Source organism: Myripristis murdjan, chromosome 18 (assembly GCF_902150065.1).
Source record: "Myripristis murdjan chromosome 18, fMyrMur1.1, whole genome shotgun sequence".
Lineage (NCBI taxonomy): Eukaryota > Metazoa > Chordata > Actinopteri > Holocentriformes > Holocentridae > Myripristis > Myripristis murdjan.
In genome coordinates this window covers 3,517,824-3,533,579 of record NC_043997.1, presented here as the reverse complement: position 1 = coordinate 3,533,579, position 15,756 = coordinate 3,517,824, and the positions used below count along the sequence as shown (strand labels likewise).

Below are 15,756 nucleotides of genomic sequence, written 5' to 3'. Positions count from 1 at the left end.
GAGCTGTCTCTGTGTGAAACAACAAAACACACACACACACCTCTCAGGCTGAACAGGTTTTTATTTCAGGAAGCATCAACCAGCAGATCAGGTCAAAGTTTCTGACAAAAATGTTTTCCTCTTCCAAACCCTGAGGTCTGTTCAACATGTGCATTACAGCAAACTGATAAGTGCTTTACAGAATAAATGACACATGAATCATCAAGAATCTGAGAAAATTTAAATGACAAAGTGTTTTACATTATAAATGAATTCACAGCAAAGTCAAGAAAAACTTCAGACACAGTAAGAATCCCAGCCTCCATCACTACAGACTTCAGTTATTAACAAGCACGTACAAATACAGTGAATACAGATGGTCACACACATGTGATGAATCTGCCTCGTTCTTTAACACTGTTGAACTTAAAGCCAGAAGAAGAGAGGGAGTGAGGACAGATTTCAAACTTCAAGTATCAGTGAGCTGCTCAGCTCACACCTGTCCAGGTAGACGGTGTCAATAAAGTCTGTTCAAACCAGGTGATTGAAGCAGAGAAGCTGCAGCTGGAAGCTCAGGTAAACACAGAAGTCATTATCATCACGACAGCAACAGTTCAGCTGTGGCAGCATCCTGAATGGTAAATGAGCAGCATTTCTGTAGCGCTTTGTTCGTCTACTGACCTCTCAAAGCGCTTTACAGTGTTTTGCCTCACATTCACCCATTCACACTCTGATGGCAGAGGCTACCATGCAGGGCGCCTAGCTATCCATCTGGAGCGCTGAGGGGTTCAGCATCTGGCTCAAGGGCACTTTGACAGGCTCTGGGGGAACTGGGGATTGAACCGGGAGCCCTCTGGTTACCAGACAACCGCTCTACCTCCTGAGACACGCCCCCCGCCAACACATCCTCCCTGTTCTCCTGTCTGTGTTCTCTACTTGCTTTTTGTTTTCTGTGCATCACAGCAGCCACAGCAGAAACAACCACAATAAGCACTGCCAGTGTAAGAACTACAGCCACTGCAGGATGAACACGCCCAGCAGGTTCACCATGGTCATTCACAGAGTCTTGACTCATTTTGTCTCCATCTGAAGCGTCTGAAACAACAAAGACAGAGACAAAGACAGAGACAAAGACAGAGACAAAGTCAGGTTGGTGAGTAAACAGATGAGGGTCAGAGGAAAAGGCTGCATGTCCTCCTCATCAGACTCATGTGGGAGTTTGTCTGGAAACATGTCAGTTTTCTCTCCTGACTCTCACTGACTGAACTGAGGGGAACATGTTTGGTACCAACAAGGGTTAGGACACATGTTCAAGACAACATGTCCATCTGTGAAGGGCTTCACTTGTGGGACAGCTGGGACAAGGCCTTTTGGAAAATGGACCTCACTTTATACATTTAAAAATACAGATTTAACAATAAGGAAGGAAACAGAATAAATGATTCCTGCTGCTCACATCAGTCATTATCTACTGTAGTGCTATGAAATCATGATCAAAGTATAAAGTCAAGCTCTCATATTTCTGTCCTGTGTCTGTTCAGAATCCACCTCCAACATGAAATAAAACAGACCTCAGGTCAGATGTCATCCTGTACCAGTTAAACTCACCTGGATCTACAACCTCCAGCCTGATGATGCTGATGGGATCAGTTGGAATAATGGCTCTCTTCCTGCGTTTGGCACCAGCAGCTCTAATGAGACACTCATATGTTCCACTGTCCTCCTTCTTCACGTTCTTCAGAATCACAGACAGGTCGCCGTTCTTCATCTCTTTGTCTTTCAGCTCCACCCGGTTCTTAAAAGATGGATGCTGGTAGACTGAGTCAATGTGTCCGTCTACAGAAAGGAAGACATATTCTAGTTCCTTCATGTCAGTTCTGCTCCACTCTGCTGCTGCGATGTCGACATCAGGAGCCTGACAGCTCAGGGTGACATTGTCTCCAGGGTGAGCTTTCAGGTTCAGGGCTAAAGGACGATGGAAAAACAAACCCAGAACAGAAAAGTTAACAACACAGATCTTCATAAAGATTCCAGTTTCTGTCAGTTCAAACTTCAAATGGATCCCCAAACGCTCAGAAGCCGTCGGCTCATCAGTTTGAACATCAGCTCCGTTCACAAATAAGCACAAGTCATTTGTAAGTGCAGAGAACATCCATCATATCTAAGAAATCTTCCAGCTGTTTCCACAGTATAAATGTGCTGAACTCAGAAACTTAACAAGGTTTAATGACTTTTTAAATATGTTGATGACAATAAACATTTGATTCATTATTTTGTCAACTGTGTTACGCAAAAATGTGTCATATAAACATGAATGAGGTACAACACATTTGAAAACACATTTCTGTCTCTGGTCCAGATGTGTGTGTTTGGTGTCTCTCTGATGCGTGTTAAATATTCAACATGAAACATATTTAAAAAATAATCTGAGGCCACTGTATTGTGCAGAATGTGTTTCATTGTAGCCTTTAAAGACACGTTTCACAGCGTGTCATGGCCTGTTGTGGACAGCGTCAATGAACTCGCGTTTGGCGTGTCTGACAGTTCCAGCTAACACACACACACACACACACACACACACACCTGTCCACACACACTCACCTTCAGAGGAGGCAGCCAGGTGACAGATCAGGGAGCTCAGAGCCAGGAGGGACGCAGAGCTGAGAGAAGCCATGAGAGCGGAGATCTGCCTCTGTGTGTGTGTGTGTGTGTGTGTGTGTGTGTGTGTGTATGTGTGTCTTCCTTCTTCCTGAAGCTTCATTTATATAGAGATGCACCTCTGGGTCACATGATTAACAAGGTTATAATTAAAGAGGTGTGTCCAAACCTGAGTGCTCATGTACAGAAAGAAATATCAACACACACTGTACAACATCAAAAACATAACTGAACACGCACACACACACATACACACACACACACACACACACACACACACACACACACACACACACACATAATGGACCTGGGCACAAACCCAGCATCTTCTCATTGCCATCCAGAAGAGCCTCAAACACTTTGGATGTTTGCTTCAGTTGTGAATTCAAACCACTAGATGTCAGTAAAGAGCCACCGAGCAGCAGCAGGATGACACAACGCTCCATCAGAGTGTCTTCACATATTTACAGTTTTTTCAATCGCTTTACCTCCTCTGTCAACTCAGAAACGCTGGTATCAAAACAGTTAATCCATCGGCCTAATGAGAGGCGCTCTTCCCAAAATAACACATTTTGTTTGCAAAAACAAGCTGCCCGCTTCGCCCGTGCCTAAAACCGCTACTGTGTGTTAGGAGTGTGTTAGGAGTGTGTCAGGAGTGTGTTAGGAGTGTGTTGTGGTTCTGGATCCAGACGCTGCCTCAGCTGAACTGTAGCTGTGTGTGAGTCGGGTGGAGGAGGCCAGAGCGGTCGGCTCGGCTGATGCCAGGTTGTGTCGGGCTTCACATGAGAGAAGGGCCTTCAGGTCTCTGTATGATGTACAGTTAAAAAGTTATGTCGATTTTAGAATTTCGTTTTTCATTTTTAGGAAATCCAGTGTGGCAACCAATATAGCCAGAATGAACAGACATTGGACAATATTTCAAGTTGGGCTCTTGAATATTTGTTTACTAGACATCTTGGGGATTGTAAATATACCAAAGTTAATAAAAAAAATATCAATGGGGTACATGGGGGAGGAGTTTTTGTGAGCCAATTTTGCTGAATTTTAACATTTTTTTTTTTGTTTATTTGAGTTTTTATGTACAATACATGACCCAATCATGGCAATCCCCATCTTTCTCAATTCCTCATGTCAAGACAAAAAGAAAATGGGGTCAGTTGTCTCTGTGTGATGTATGGTTCAGGAGCTATGTAGGTTTAAAGTTTTCATTTTTCGCAGTCGAAAATCCAGGATGGCCATAAAAGATGGCCCAAAAAGTCATACATGGGACAAAAATTTGCGCTGTTAACATCAAAAATCATTTACTAGACACCTTAAGGATTACAAAAAGCTAGGTTAGAAAAATATATCTTTCGGGTGCATGGGACCCCCACCTCCCTACTAGACTAGTCAGTGTGGTGGTGGACCAGCCACCAGTGAAGGTGTGGGTGAAGTCCATCTTCACTCCTTCACATCAAGTTATAACTCACCTCTGCTCTCAGTTTACATTAACATCCACACCAAGCTTGTGTGTGAGTGAAGCCACACGCTGAGTCATGACTTGATGATGATGATGATGATGATGATGATGATGATGATGATGATGATGATGATGGTGTGGCATCACCACCAGCACAAGATTAGGAGATAAAGGGGTAGATTAAAGTGTTGAGGCCCTACAGGGTAGATCTACCTAGTGTTCATGTCTTGTGTAAGCCTGGCCCACTGGAGTAGGACTTAGGGTTCATTATGGTCATGTCAGTGGGGATTGGTGTTGTTCCTGTGTGGGTGTGTTTGGAGGGAGGGTTGAAAGGGAAGGAATGTTTGGGGCAGAGGGAAGGAGAAAGAGGAGAACAAAGGAAAAGAGGGAGCAGAGAGGAGAGACCAGGGAACAGTGGGAGGACATTTAATTTATATTGTGTTAAATTAAGAAAATTACTCTTTAGCAGAGGAAAGAGTCAGGACTGAGGGATCGGTTCCCCGTGCTGAAAACCTCCAAGCGAGAGTGAACGCTGTGTTTTACAGTAAAGATTGGGACTTCATCCTTTCCTCCACTCCCTGGAAATATCTGCTGGTGAGATCGGGGCTTTTTTTTTTTTTTTTTTTTTTTTTTTTTTTTGCAATGCATTGCTGTTTTCAGTTACATTTTTGCATTTTGAAAGGTATTTTTTCCTAATTGGAAGGATTTTTGAGTTGGACCCGATTATTTCAGTTTTTATGGACATATGGACTCTGCCAGAGATAATGAGAAAGTAATTAAGTGCCTGGTGATCTCCTGTGTTAAATAAAATTGTTTGTTGACAGCACCATCTTTGGTTCTTTAGTTTGAAAGTGCACATCTGTTTTAGTTTTCCTAACCTGATACTAACAGATAACCAATTTACCGTAGGATCCTTAAGACTTGTGGTAACTAGGCTTTTAATTATAAGGCTGATTGTTACAATGGTGATGTCTGTCAGTGAGGCGGCAGCTCCAGCTGTGTGTTTATCTGAAATTACAGCTGCAGTTTCTCTGCTTTATTCATCTGGTTTGAACAGGAACAGGAATAGGAATTCATTTATTTGAAACAGGGACAATGCACAAATAAACATTAATCTTGTACGACAAGAAAAGATGTCTTGGGCCAGGTTATGGCAACAGCTCCTAATTTCCACCTGTAGTCCCTGGGCAGGTATGACAATATAATAATTAACAATTCTAAAAAGAGATTTAACACGACTAGAGATAAGATGGTGGCCACAGTAGATAAAGTAAGCAAAACAGACAGATAAACAAGGAACAAGAGCACATCCCCACACACCAGCACACACACTCAAACACAAGCACACACACACACAAACAGAGGTGTTTACCTGCTATCAAACCTGCCAACATGTTCACCGCAGTGTGAAGAACACATGCACACACACACACACACACACACACACACTCAGGACAAAACAGAGAGACGCTGTGACACAAACGAGTGGTGGAGAGCAAAGCCACTCCAAAGAAAATGTTACTTCACTGTCCGAGTTTACAAAGACGTTTAAAAGACCACACACACACACACACACACACACACACACACACACACACTCAGTCATGTGGTGCTGGACTTTAGGTGGTTAAAGGTTGGCATTAGACTGTCTCTCTCACTCTCAGTAGTGACATAGGCCTGTCAGGCATGTGTGTGATGTGTGTGTGTGTGTGTGTGTGTGTGTGTTGGGTGGGTGGAGACTCACAGCCGCAGGGTTGTGTTTCCAGTCCGTTGATAAGGGGGGTTTTGAATTTCAAATGTGAGCAAAAGACCAAAGTCCCTCCTGTGTTTTCTGTTCCACACTCTTCATCCTGACAGGAGCTGAAGTTTTATTTTATGTAGATTATATCTGTCAGATCAAAGATGTGTAATGAGGGGATACTTGTAGTTTTATTTGGTTCTTTCTTTGAAAAACTACAGTTCTACCCTGTAACTTTGTCCCAGGCTCTAAACAGGCTCAGACTGTCTGTAGTGACTTTGAATGTTAAACTGTGGCTGCTGAGCTGAGACAGGAGACGCTCGCTGTCCTCTCCTCAGAGACTCCAGCTCTTCTTCTGGGGAAACTGGGAGGAAACACACTGAGACACACAGAGACACACAGAGACACACTGAGACACACTGAGACACACAGAGACACACAGAGACACACAGAGACACACTGAGGGAGCTGGTGCTTTCTTTTTCTTTGAGGATCCTTTCCTCACCTTCACCAGGATCCTTTCCTCACCTTCACCAGGATCCTTTCCTCACCTTCACCAGGATCCTTTCCTCACCTTCACCAGGATCCTTTAGGTGATCCTTAAGGTGATGGCTGAGGTCAGCAAAGTGAAAGCAGAGTTTTCTGACTCCAAACATTCTTGTTTCAGTCAGGACTGGATCGCAGGTCTGGCTGAGTCTAGAGGCCTCCTCTTAGAAATACATATATGTACATGTATTTTTTTTCTATTTTTTTTCTTTTCTGCACTCTATATATCTTGTTTGCCTCCGCCTGTATCTCAAAAAATGCTGTTAGAACAAACTGAGAAATTTTCTGTTTGAAACATTTTAAACCTATTAATAATAAGTTGATTTAAATAAACTTTACTGAAACTCCAAAAAAAAAAAAAAAAAAAAAAAAAGCCTCTGTTTTGAAGCTTTGAAGCCTCGTTAAAAAGATTACTATATATAAAGTAACCTTGAATTAAAAGGTTAATATATAACAGTGAATTAAAAGGTTACTGTATATACTATGTATATAGTAACCTTTTAATTCACTGTTTAAATGTCTCTTCTGGCATTTATTCCTTATATTCCTTATTAGCGCATATCAAATCAGATAATGTGTGATATGCATGTGTAAACAGAATAATTCAAAGAACTTGTAATTGACTTTTTTTCTTGTCTTTGTGTGTGTAATCAACTTGTGAATTTTTACAGTGATATCTGAATGTAAAATGTGTGGTAAAAACAGTGTTTTTTGGTATTATATGGTCATATAGAGGGGATTTTCTAAACTTTCCACCAATGGGATTCCTTAGGACTTTTTTCCCCCTCACTCAGGACAAACTTAGGATACAAAATCAGTTGAGTTTTTTTCTCTTGTCCTAGGTTTTTGATGGAACTGCCCTTACACAAGGATTTGCCAATAGCATCAATATATTGACGAATGCTGCAATTGCAGTTTTCATATATTGAATAAATAAATGGTTTTGAAAATGTACAATAATATACAAAATATATACAAAAATATACATGCTGGTTGTAGGTTATGTAGATAACCACTGTATGATCCTTATGACTCTTCGCCATTATTAATGTTTTTTTCTATGGCACACACAGTGAACAGGCTGCAGGGCCTGTTTCTCTTTGTGCTGGAGTGAATGTCAGTGCTCAGAGGAAAAACATGAAGCCAAACCTGCTGGTACATGTCTCGCCTAAAGCCTCAGAGGAGCCACACCCAGGCATTTGTCTGTGTGTATGAAACGTGATTATTATGGCAGCTCTAATGAGAGGTTTGATGTGTGGAAGGATTTTTCAGCTTCATTGGGATTAAACTGGGATGGGGATGTGGATTTGAGCTCCTGTACGTTCTTCTCATTTTAGGTGACCTTGTGTGTGAGTGTGTGTTTGTGCTCTGTAACAGCGTCTGCATGAGCTGACTCCGAGGGCAGACTTTGTCTCCCATGAGATAAAACTGATAATATTGACATTTGAAAACTGCAGCCAAACAAGTTCAGCCACGCCCACCACGTCTTTAACGGCTGAGACCATAAATTTGCCGCTCTAACTTCATCTAATCAAACTTGGCCTCGGTTCAAAAATTCTGTTTTGGCACCAGCAGGGAATGTTTTACTGGCCTTTTGCCTGTCTACCTGTAACCACATGCGCATTTTCAGATTCTTTCAGTTGTGGGATCCACATTGTCGTCATCTCTACCTCCAAACCATAGCAGAAGTTTTCTTCTGAAAATGTGTTCATGCCTTTTCATTGGATTCACACACGTTTCACTTTGTACCTGCATCACTGCCCTTTCCACCAATCACCATTCACCAATCAATCAGGATGCACCTACAGAAAAGGGGCCTACAAATTGCATTCTGTATTTTTTTTTCAACTCTTTTGAGTTTTTCTGTGTAATGCTGTATGTGAATTACAGTATTTCAGTTTTTGCCACCAATACAGTAAATGTCACTTCAAAGTCTTTCTGAGTTTGGATGCAGTTCTTTACTGTGAGTTCACATTTGAATGTGCAGCTCACAGGAGAACCTTGTTCAAACTGACAGCTGTATTTTGTATTCTGCTGTCAGCTGTGTTACAGTACAGTAGAGCTGACTGAAGGAATCTACTCATTTGGGCAGAAGTTGAGTTGTTTGAGGAAAATATTGGCTTTTGCTGCTTGCTTCACAATATGTAACGATGGAAATTGAAAAAAAAATATGACTGCAATACACAGAGGAGAAAGTATGGTTGAAGCTGCACAGACTGAAAAGGGTGTGTTGCATTTTGGTGTTGAGTATCAAGCGGCTGGATTAACTCGTTTGACTGCAAGTTGTCTTGGGTGCCTCTCATTAGGTCTATGTATTTACTGTTTTGATACCAGGGTTTCTGAGTTGACAGAGGAGGTAAAACCATTGGAAAAAACTATAATTAAAGTACTGTCATTTTCACATCACAGTATTTTCAGATTTCAAAAACAAACCTGATCAATTATTATGATGTGCAGCTCATATCACTGAAAACTGTACGAGTGACATATTCAGCATCAGACACTAGAGAAATATTTCACATCAGATACTTTGCTGATTTCAAATAATGCATATTTTTGCACCTGGACCTTTGATGCTCCTGCATTTAAGGAGACAGGGAGAGTCGCCTCGATTCATAAATGAAAAGACAAGATAAGGAAAGATTATGGTTCTGATTATTATTGATGCCTGGTGCCTTATATTGTACCTGCTGAGAAAAGTCAACTAAAAAGGAAAGTAAAAGGTGTGTGACAGAAACTGGTTGAACCTGCCAGTATTTACATGATAAACATCATAACAGGATATGACTTGTTAAATATACAAAGCTTTCAGGCTTCCTGGAACACCCACACATTTACAGGCTCCTTTTCTTGGCATGGAAAATACTGGAAAATTCAAACCCCAAAATGTCCTAAAAATATTAGTGAGTTCCTATAAAAGTCCAAAGTTGAGTTGGCATCACACTTGAACACACAAAAAAAACACAGGAATCCTCCAAAATCCCACATCAGGACACCAAGACCTTGAGGAACTCCACAGGAAAAGTCCATGCTGTGATTTGTGTGGAAAACTTTTGATGTTTGGAGATTTCTGTGAGAAATGCATTCTGATTGGATGTTGAGCATTGTGTTGTGTAAATGTGTTAGAATCTGGCCCTTATTGTCAGTCCAGCTGGAGAAGCAGAGCTCCTCTGAACGGCCTCGCTCTCTAGTTTGTGTCTGTAAAGTTTGATGAGGCTGTGATTCTCCTAGAGGTCACTATAGGTCATTTTCTCCAGCGACGTCCAGTTTGACAAAAGTCTCTGCCTGCAGTGAAATGGCTGCTATGGGGGCCAACATCATCACACAGGAATCAAATGTGGCTCATTGAATCCACAAGAGTCTCAGCTTTCCAGTCAAAGCCAACTGATGCAGCTCCAAGACTGTTTAGGCCCCAGTCTGCACACACACACCATTTTACAACAGGCCACAAGAACACATGTGGACTGCAGGCTTTGGGGCCCAAACTGCATGGGATTAGCAGAAGGTGGGCGTGTCTGCAAAGGGGAGAGAACCCATTTTCATTCACACATCTGGAGGTCAGAGGTCAAGGGACCCACTGGAAACAGCCAGGCCAGTTGTTCCCTTGCCCCGTCTTGCATGGCAAGCTTGGTACCAGTGGATTCCTTGAGTTGTGTGGTCCAATGAAAAAAAATGCAATTAAATGAAATATATTTATTGTCCACCATGATAGAAACTGTCCCTCAGCCTCACCTGGACAGACAGGACATACATGAACATGAACATGTAGTATTTAAAAAAAAAAAACAAAACATAAACACTGTGTACCACTAAGATAATGTCAGAGATTCACTTTCCCTGAACTCAAGTTACAGTTTTTTTCAATTGCTTACACACATTTTCAAAGCTCTGTGTCTTTTTCTCAAAACTTTACACACAAATCCATCTACTGCTCACACAAAATGCAAAAAGCACCCTATCTACTGCAAAATGAAACACAGTATTCAAAATATTGTAAACACATCTCAAAAGCAAGCATTTGTCTCAAATCACAAACACATTTCCCATTGTATCACATACTTGTGTATATCATTTACACACTGTTGCTCTAAATCTAAAGCTCTTTTGTTTCTATGGATTTTCTTGATATATTGCCACATAAGAGTGAAAATACAGTAGCATGTAAAAAGAAATCAACACATGCAATAATGGAACCAAAAATATTTAATTTTCTGAATAAGTCAGTTGAGCATTGTACAGCATCAAAGCAAAGTACACCAACCATCTCATATGGAGGAGAGTGTGAGTGCGTGTGTGTGTGTGTGTGTGTGTGTGTGTGTGTGTAACTGCCGGTTCGGAGTGAAGCGCTCAGCAGAGACAGACGGTACTCCACATCTTGACCAATCACGTGCGGTTTTCGCAGAAAAAAAACAATTCGGCTCCTGGAAAAAAAAAAAAAAAAAAAACCACAGCTCCCAATCAGGAGCCGGTCCGTTCGCAAACGACCCATCACTATTCCAAAGCGTCCTCCATGAACCTGGACTCCTCGTCCTCTGTGTCTTCGTCTGACTCCCCTGTCTCTCTGCATTGTTATCCATTGTTCAAGACAGAGAGTTTTATAGGCCTATGTCAAGGAGTGATTGGTTGGTGTTCAGTAAAGCAATTATTGTTCACACATGTGAGGACAGAGTCTGAGGCGCTGATGAATAAGTGTGGCATTTTGATTGGTTGTGTTTGAAATGGGAAATCAAGTTACTCCTGATAGATTTTTGTGTGTTAGCTAGAGAATTGTGTGTATTGATTTGCAAAAAGTGAATAGCTAAATTGAAAACTGTGTCAAGACTGAGAATTAGTTTATGGTTTTGCTGATTTGAGGTGAAGTTGTGAGGTTTGAGTGAAAGAGTTTAGAAATAGTGTGATATATAAAGGTTTTGTGTGTAAGCAAAATCATATCGTAGTCAAAGCAATATCTAGACTACATTCAGCACTTTGATAACAAAAAATAACACTAAATGAAAAGCACATTACTGCACAATCAAAGTCACTGAGATTCATTCTCCAACATCATGTCTTTGAGAGGACTTCAACCACATCACAGACAATATGTGGTTGAAGTGTGACAAACTGGGTTGAACTCTTTGTCCTGCTTCCCTCAGTGTCATCCCATCAACAACACTCTAAAAACACTTGGGTTATTTCTTTAACCCAATTCCTGTGTTACTTGTGTTGGGTTACATTTCTGGGTTATTTTTGCAGAGCCATAACCATTTCTTGGGTTATAAGGATTTTATTTTGACCCAATTTGTGGGTTTTTCCAGTTGGGTGATATTTCTGGGTTATTTTTTCTGAGAGTAACCCATTGTTGGGTCAGAGACTTGGGTTTGATTGATTGATTGAATACTTTACGAACAGTTTGTGTAACGAAGAGCACTTCATTACTAGTGACTGATAGCTTTGCCTGTAAATATTGCACAACAGGGTTGGTAGAAAATGGACTTTAAACAGACAACTTAACTATGCACTTTAATAATGGCACTTGGCACTTTAGTTGCAATATTTGCACTTTATTATTGGTTTGCACAGAATATTTGCACATTGCATATTTGCACATTTTATACAGACTATTTATTGTCTATTTACTGAAGAATTTACAACTTGATAATTTATCAGGGTAAAACCGTGAGTGATGTGTGTCTTCAGGCTTGGGTTGTAGTCAGGGCTTGGCTCCACCTGTGGATATAAAGTTCAACTAGCCACTGCACTTGTGTGTGATTGCCTGTTCAGAATTGGTTTGCACCGAATATTTGCACATTGCATATTTGTACATTTTATACAGACTATTTATTGAATAATTTCCAACTTGGTAATTTACAGTTTTTCTCAATTGCTAAAACACTAAACCCTATTGTCTGAACCCACTGATTGAATCAGTCACTCTTTTGGCAAAACCATAAGCACGTTTCACCTGTTTAGACACAACTTACCAACACATTTTCATTGTGATGCACCTGTGTTGCATAATGGTGAGCACTGGTGGCAAAAGTCAAACACAAGTAAAGCACTGGTGTCACTGGTTGAACACAACAACTCAAAATTGATCACACTTGTGGCTAATGATGTGAGGGAACATATATAAGCCAGTTCAGAGAGCACTGCTGTGTGAGGCCCTACAATGGATAGAAATCTGAGAGGAGGAGTTTGTGTGAGAGGAGGTCGAGGAGGTCGAGGAGGTCAAGGAGGTCGAGGTGGTCGAGGGAGTTGACCCAGGGAGAAATGATGCTGTGCCTGAGTAATGCACTTCCCATTTGTATATTTTTGTACTTTATTTTTACGTCGGCTTACTGTATACAAGTGCTAAATGCACAATATTTCTGTTTGTTTTTGTACTGTGCAAGTGCCACGTATAAAGATTTCTGTTTTTTGTACTTTTTTTTTTTTTTTTTTTTACTATGTACAAGTGCTAAATGCACAGGTTTTTTGTTTTGCAACATGCAGTGAACAATAAACATTTATTTCTACAGCTTCATATCCTGAGCATTGCGTTTTCTATTTTTCTATGTAGTGTTTAGTGACTGCTCAGTAGTGTTTTTAATTTTGATTGGCTCGGGGCACAATTTGACCACATAGTTCAGTTTTGAGCACAGATTGAACTGTTTTGAGGTGAAAGTTTGGTTTTGCAAGAGGAGTCTGAGGTTTTGTGAATGTAGCTTGAAAATTGGGTTTTATGTTCACAGTTTAGAGAAAAGGAGAGCAACTTTCGAGAAATGTGTCTTAGCAATCGAGAAAAACTGTAATAACAAAATGTAGGAAACAAAGAATAAAGGGACCCACAACAATGTGACTGTGACCCACAAATGCGTCCCAAAACACTGTTTAGGAAACAGTGCTGTAGTCTATTGAATGCAGTATTACAATACACACGGAAAATAGATTTCGTACCTGTTCTCCATCCTGAACGTCCTGATGATGGTCGACACTGTGAAGCGGCTGAGGTTTGGCTGGACCCTCTGGCCAGCCTCCCTCATGCTCAGCCCATGGTTGAGCACATGGTCCAATACAGTAGCACGAATCTCATTGGAGATTCGGATTCTCCTTCTTGTTTCTCTTGCTTCTCCTTGTTGTTGTTGTTGTTGTTGTTGTTGTTGTTGTTGTTGTTGTTGTCCTCCTCCTCCTCCTCCTCCTCCTCCTCCTCCTCCTCCTCCTCCTACAAAGGTTGTGAAAATTGTGCCTAATTTTTGCTTTTTGTGTTTTACCAATCGAAAAAAACTGTAATCACAGATGCTACACAGCATCTTCTTCTTGGGCCACATCAGCAGTCCACAGTTTGAACCAGACCACGTGGTTGTTGAACGTGAAATGTTAGAATATCTGATGGAGAAATACCCTGATCCATTTCAATATTATACATACCAACTACCCCGGCGAACTCCATTTTCCTGTGTGTTAGACATGGTGAGAGTGTGCTTTTGGAAAGGTCATTGCTCCTTTGATTAATATCAATATAGTCTTAATATAGTTTACAGCTTAATAATATCTGTGATTCCTTTCAGATTGTCCTGCAGACTGGACAAGAGGAAGAAGACACAATAAAAAGGACTCTTGAACAGTTAGTTGTTCGTATGGAACAAGACAAGTGTCTCTCCTCCACCATGTGTGTCTCTCAGAAAACAAGCGAAGAAACCTCGGTCAGGTATTATGGAGTCAGCATGTCCAGTAATGGCAGAATTCCTGGGCAAATCATGGTTGCTGTCTCTTGTCTTCAGACCTGGGACAGCTGTATAGCTGCTGCAGTGATGACTGACTATCCAGAAAGAAATGAGGGCTTTCAGGGAACCATAGATGTGTCACAGAATGTCAACTGCAGGGCGTTTACAATCAGGACTGGGCAGAATCTTGCGCCATGTGGAACATGCTGGCGCTTGTTTGGTTTGGTCAGAACTGGCAACGGAAAAAGATGGGCTGTTGGAAACTGTGCAGAAACCGAGAGTCTGAGCAACTTGTTCAAAAATGAGAGAGAGGTAAAAGAGCAAGTAGAAAGATCTGTGCCTTACACTGAGGAACAGAGGCGCATGGCTGAAATTAGGGTTCAGAATCATCTGACAGATTTGTTGCTTCAGGTGGGATTTCAATGGGATAATAACTTTTACACCCTGCAGGTGCCAGCACAAGTTTAGTGGAGGCTGTGCTGTTCTTTACAAAAGACAAGTTTTCTAGCTTTCTTAAACTGAGGGAGGTGCTGCCCAGTTGTCAAAGAAGATAGTAGTCTGCTTAGATTCAAATTATTATCTTTTACAGTGTACTACTATTACTACTACTACTACTACTACTATGACTAACAACAACAACAACAATAATAATAATAATAATAATCATGATGAGGGGTTAGGATCATCAGTGGGTTACTATGTTGGTGTTTACAGGTAAACTTTGTTACATATGCTCAGTTTCTTATCTCTGTATTTATTGTTGTAATTCTTGTAGGATAATGCAGACATTACTGTACTTTAAAGGCCCCATGGTATAAAAAAGCTTTTGTGATAGGGAAGGTCTCGGGCCACATAAATACTGTCCGATGCATTAAACCTGTGATAAATGGAGTAGTGCACACAGCCCATTTTTTGAAACTCTCGCTTTAAGACGAGCGGACAGCACTTCCTCCTTCCTGTGGTGTCACACATAAGGCGACTCCGCCCACTTATACTAGCCGGCCCACCTCCGTTCCCCAGGTAACAAGCTAACAGGTGAGCCACATGCTGAGGAAACGTTGCTGCGCCACAGACGATGCAAGCAGACTCATGTTTCACTGCAGAGTCTTCCAAAAGAAACACACGGGACAGACCAGCAGCTGATGGTCTTTTTTTTTTTTTTTTGTCCCACAGGATTTTAGTCCAAATTTGTTCGTCTGTTCGGCTCATTTCAGCGTCGACTGTTTTATCAACCTGACACAATACAATGCTAGCTTCACAAAGAAACTATTGAGTCGGGCTCAAACATGTACAGTTGTATAACATCATGCTTGGCGGTAGCCATGACATTCATACATAATATATTCTATATAAGACAATAATTCCCATGTACCGGTGAGCAGAGCTCCAGATAACGGCAGGAGAGAGGAGCTGTGAAACTATATTTAGCAGACCACAGGTTCAAAACCACAAATACATCCTGCAGGGAGATCAGCTCTTAAAATAAAACCCTGGAGAAGTGACAGCATGGGGCCTTTAAAGTCCAACCACATATCGTACATTTGGCGTCTTCGTCATCATTTATCAACTAAAAATGGTCCCACACTACACTCCATTTGATTAATTGTTTGCATCCCTAGTGTACATGTATATATATCTATCTATACAGATATATGCCTATATCTATATAGATATAGATATAGATATACACA

General features: G+C 41.1%; 1 protein-coding gene across 1 annotated transcript in view; it reads right to left on the bottom strand.

Moving 5' to 3' along the window:
* Nucleotides 1-374: 374 nt before the first annotated feature.
* The window catches only part of LOC115376998 (coxsackievirus and adenovirus receptor-like), a 153,777-nt gene continuing 138,395 nt past the window's right edge, over nucleotides 375-15,756 (bottom strand). The window contains exons 4-5 of the mRNA XM_030076848.1: nucleotides 1,588-1,944; nucleotides 375-1,074 (exon numbers count right to left, since the gene is read on the bottom strand). Of these exons, the coding sequence (XP_029932708.1) occupies nucleotides 743-1,074; nucleotides 1,588-1,944 (689 nt within the window). The 3' untranslated portion in view covers nucleotides 375-742. The remainder of the gene's footprint in view (nucleotides 1,075-1,587; nucleotides 1,945-15,756) is intronic.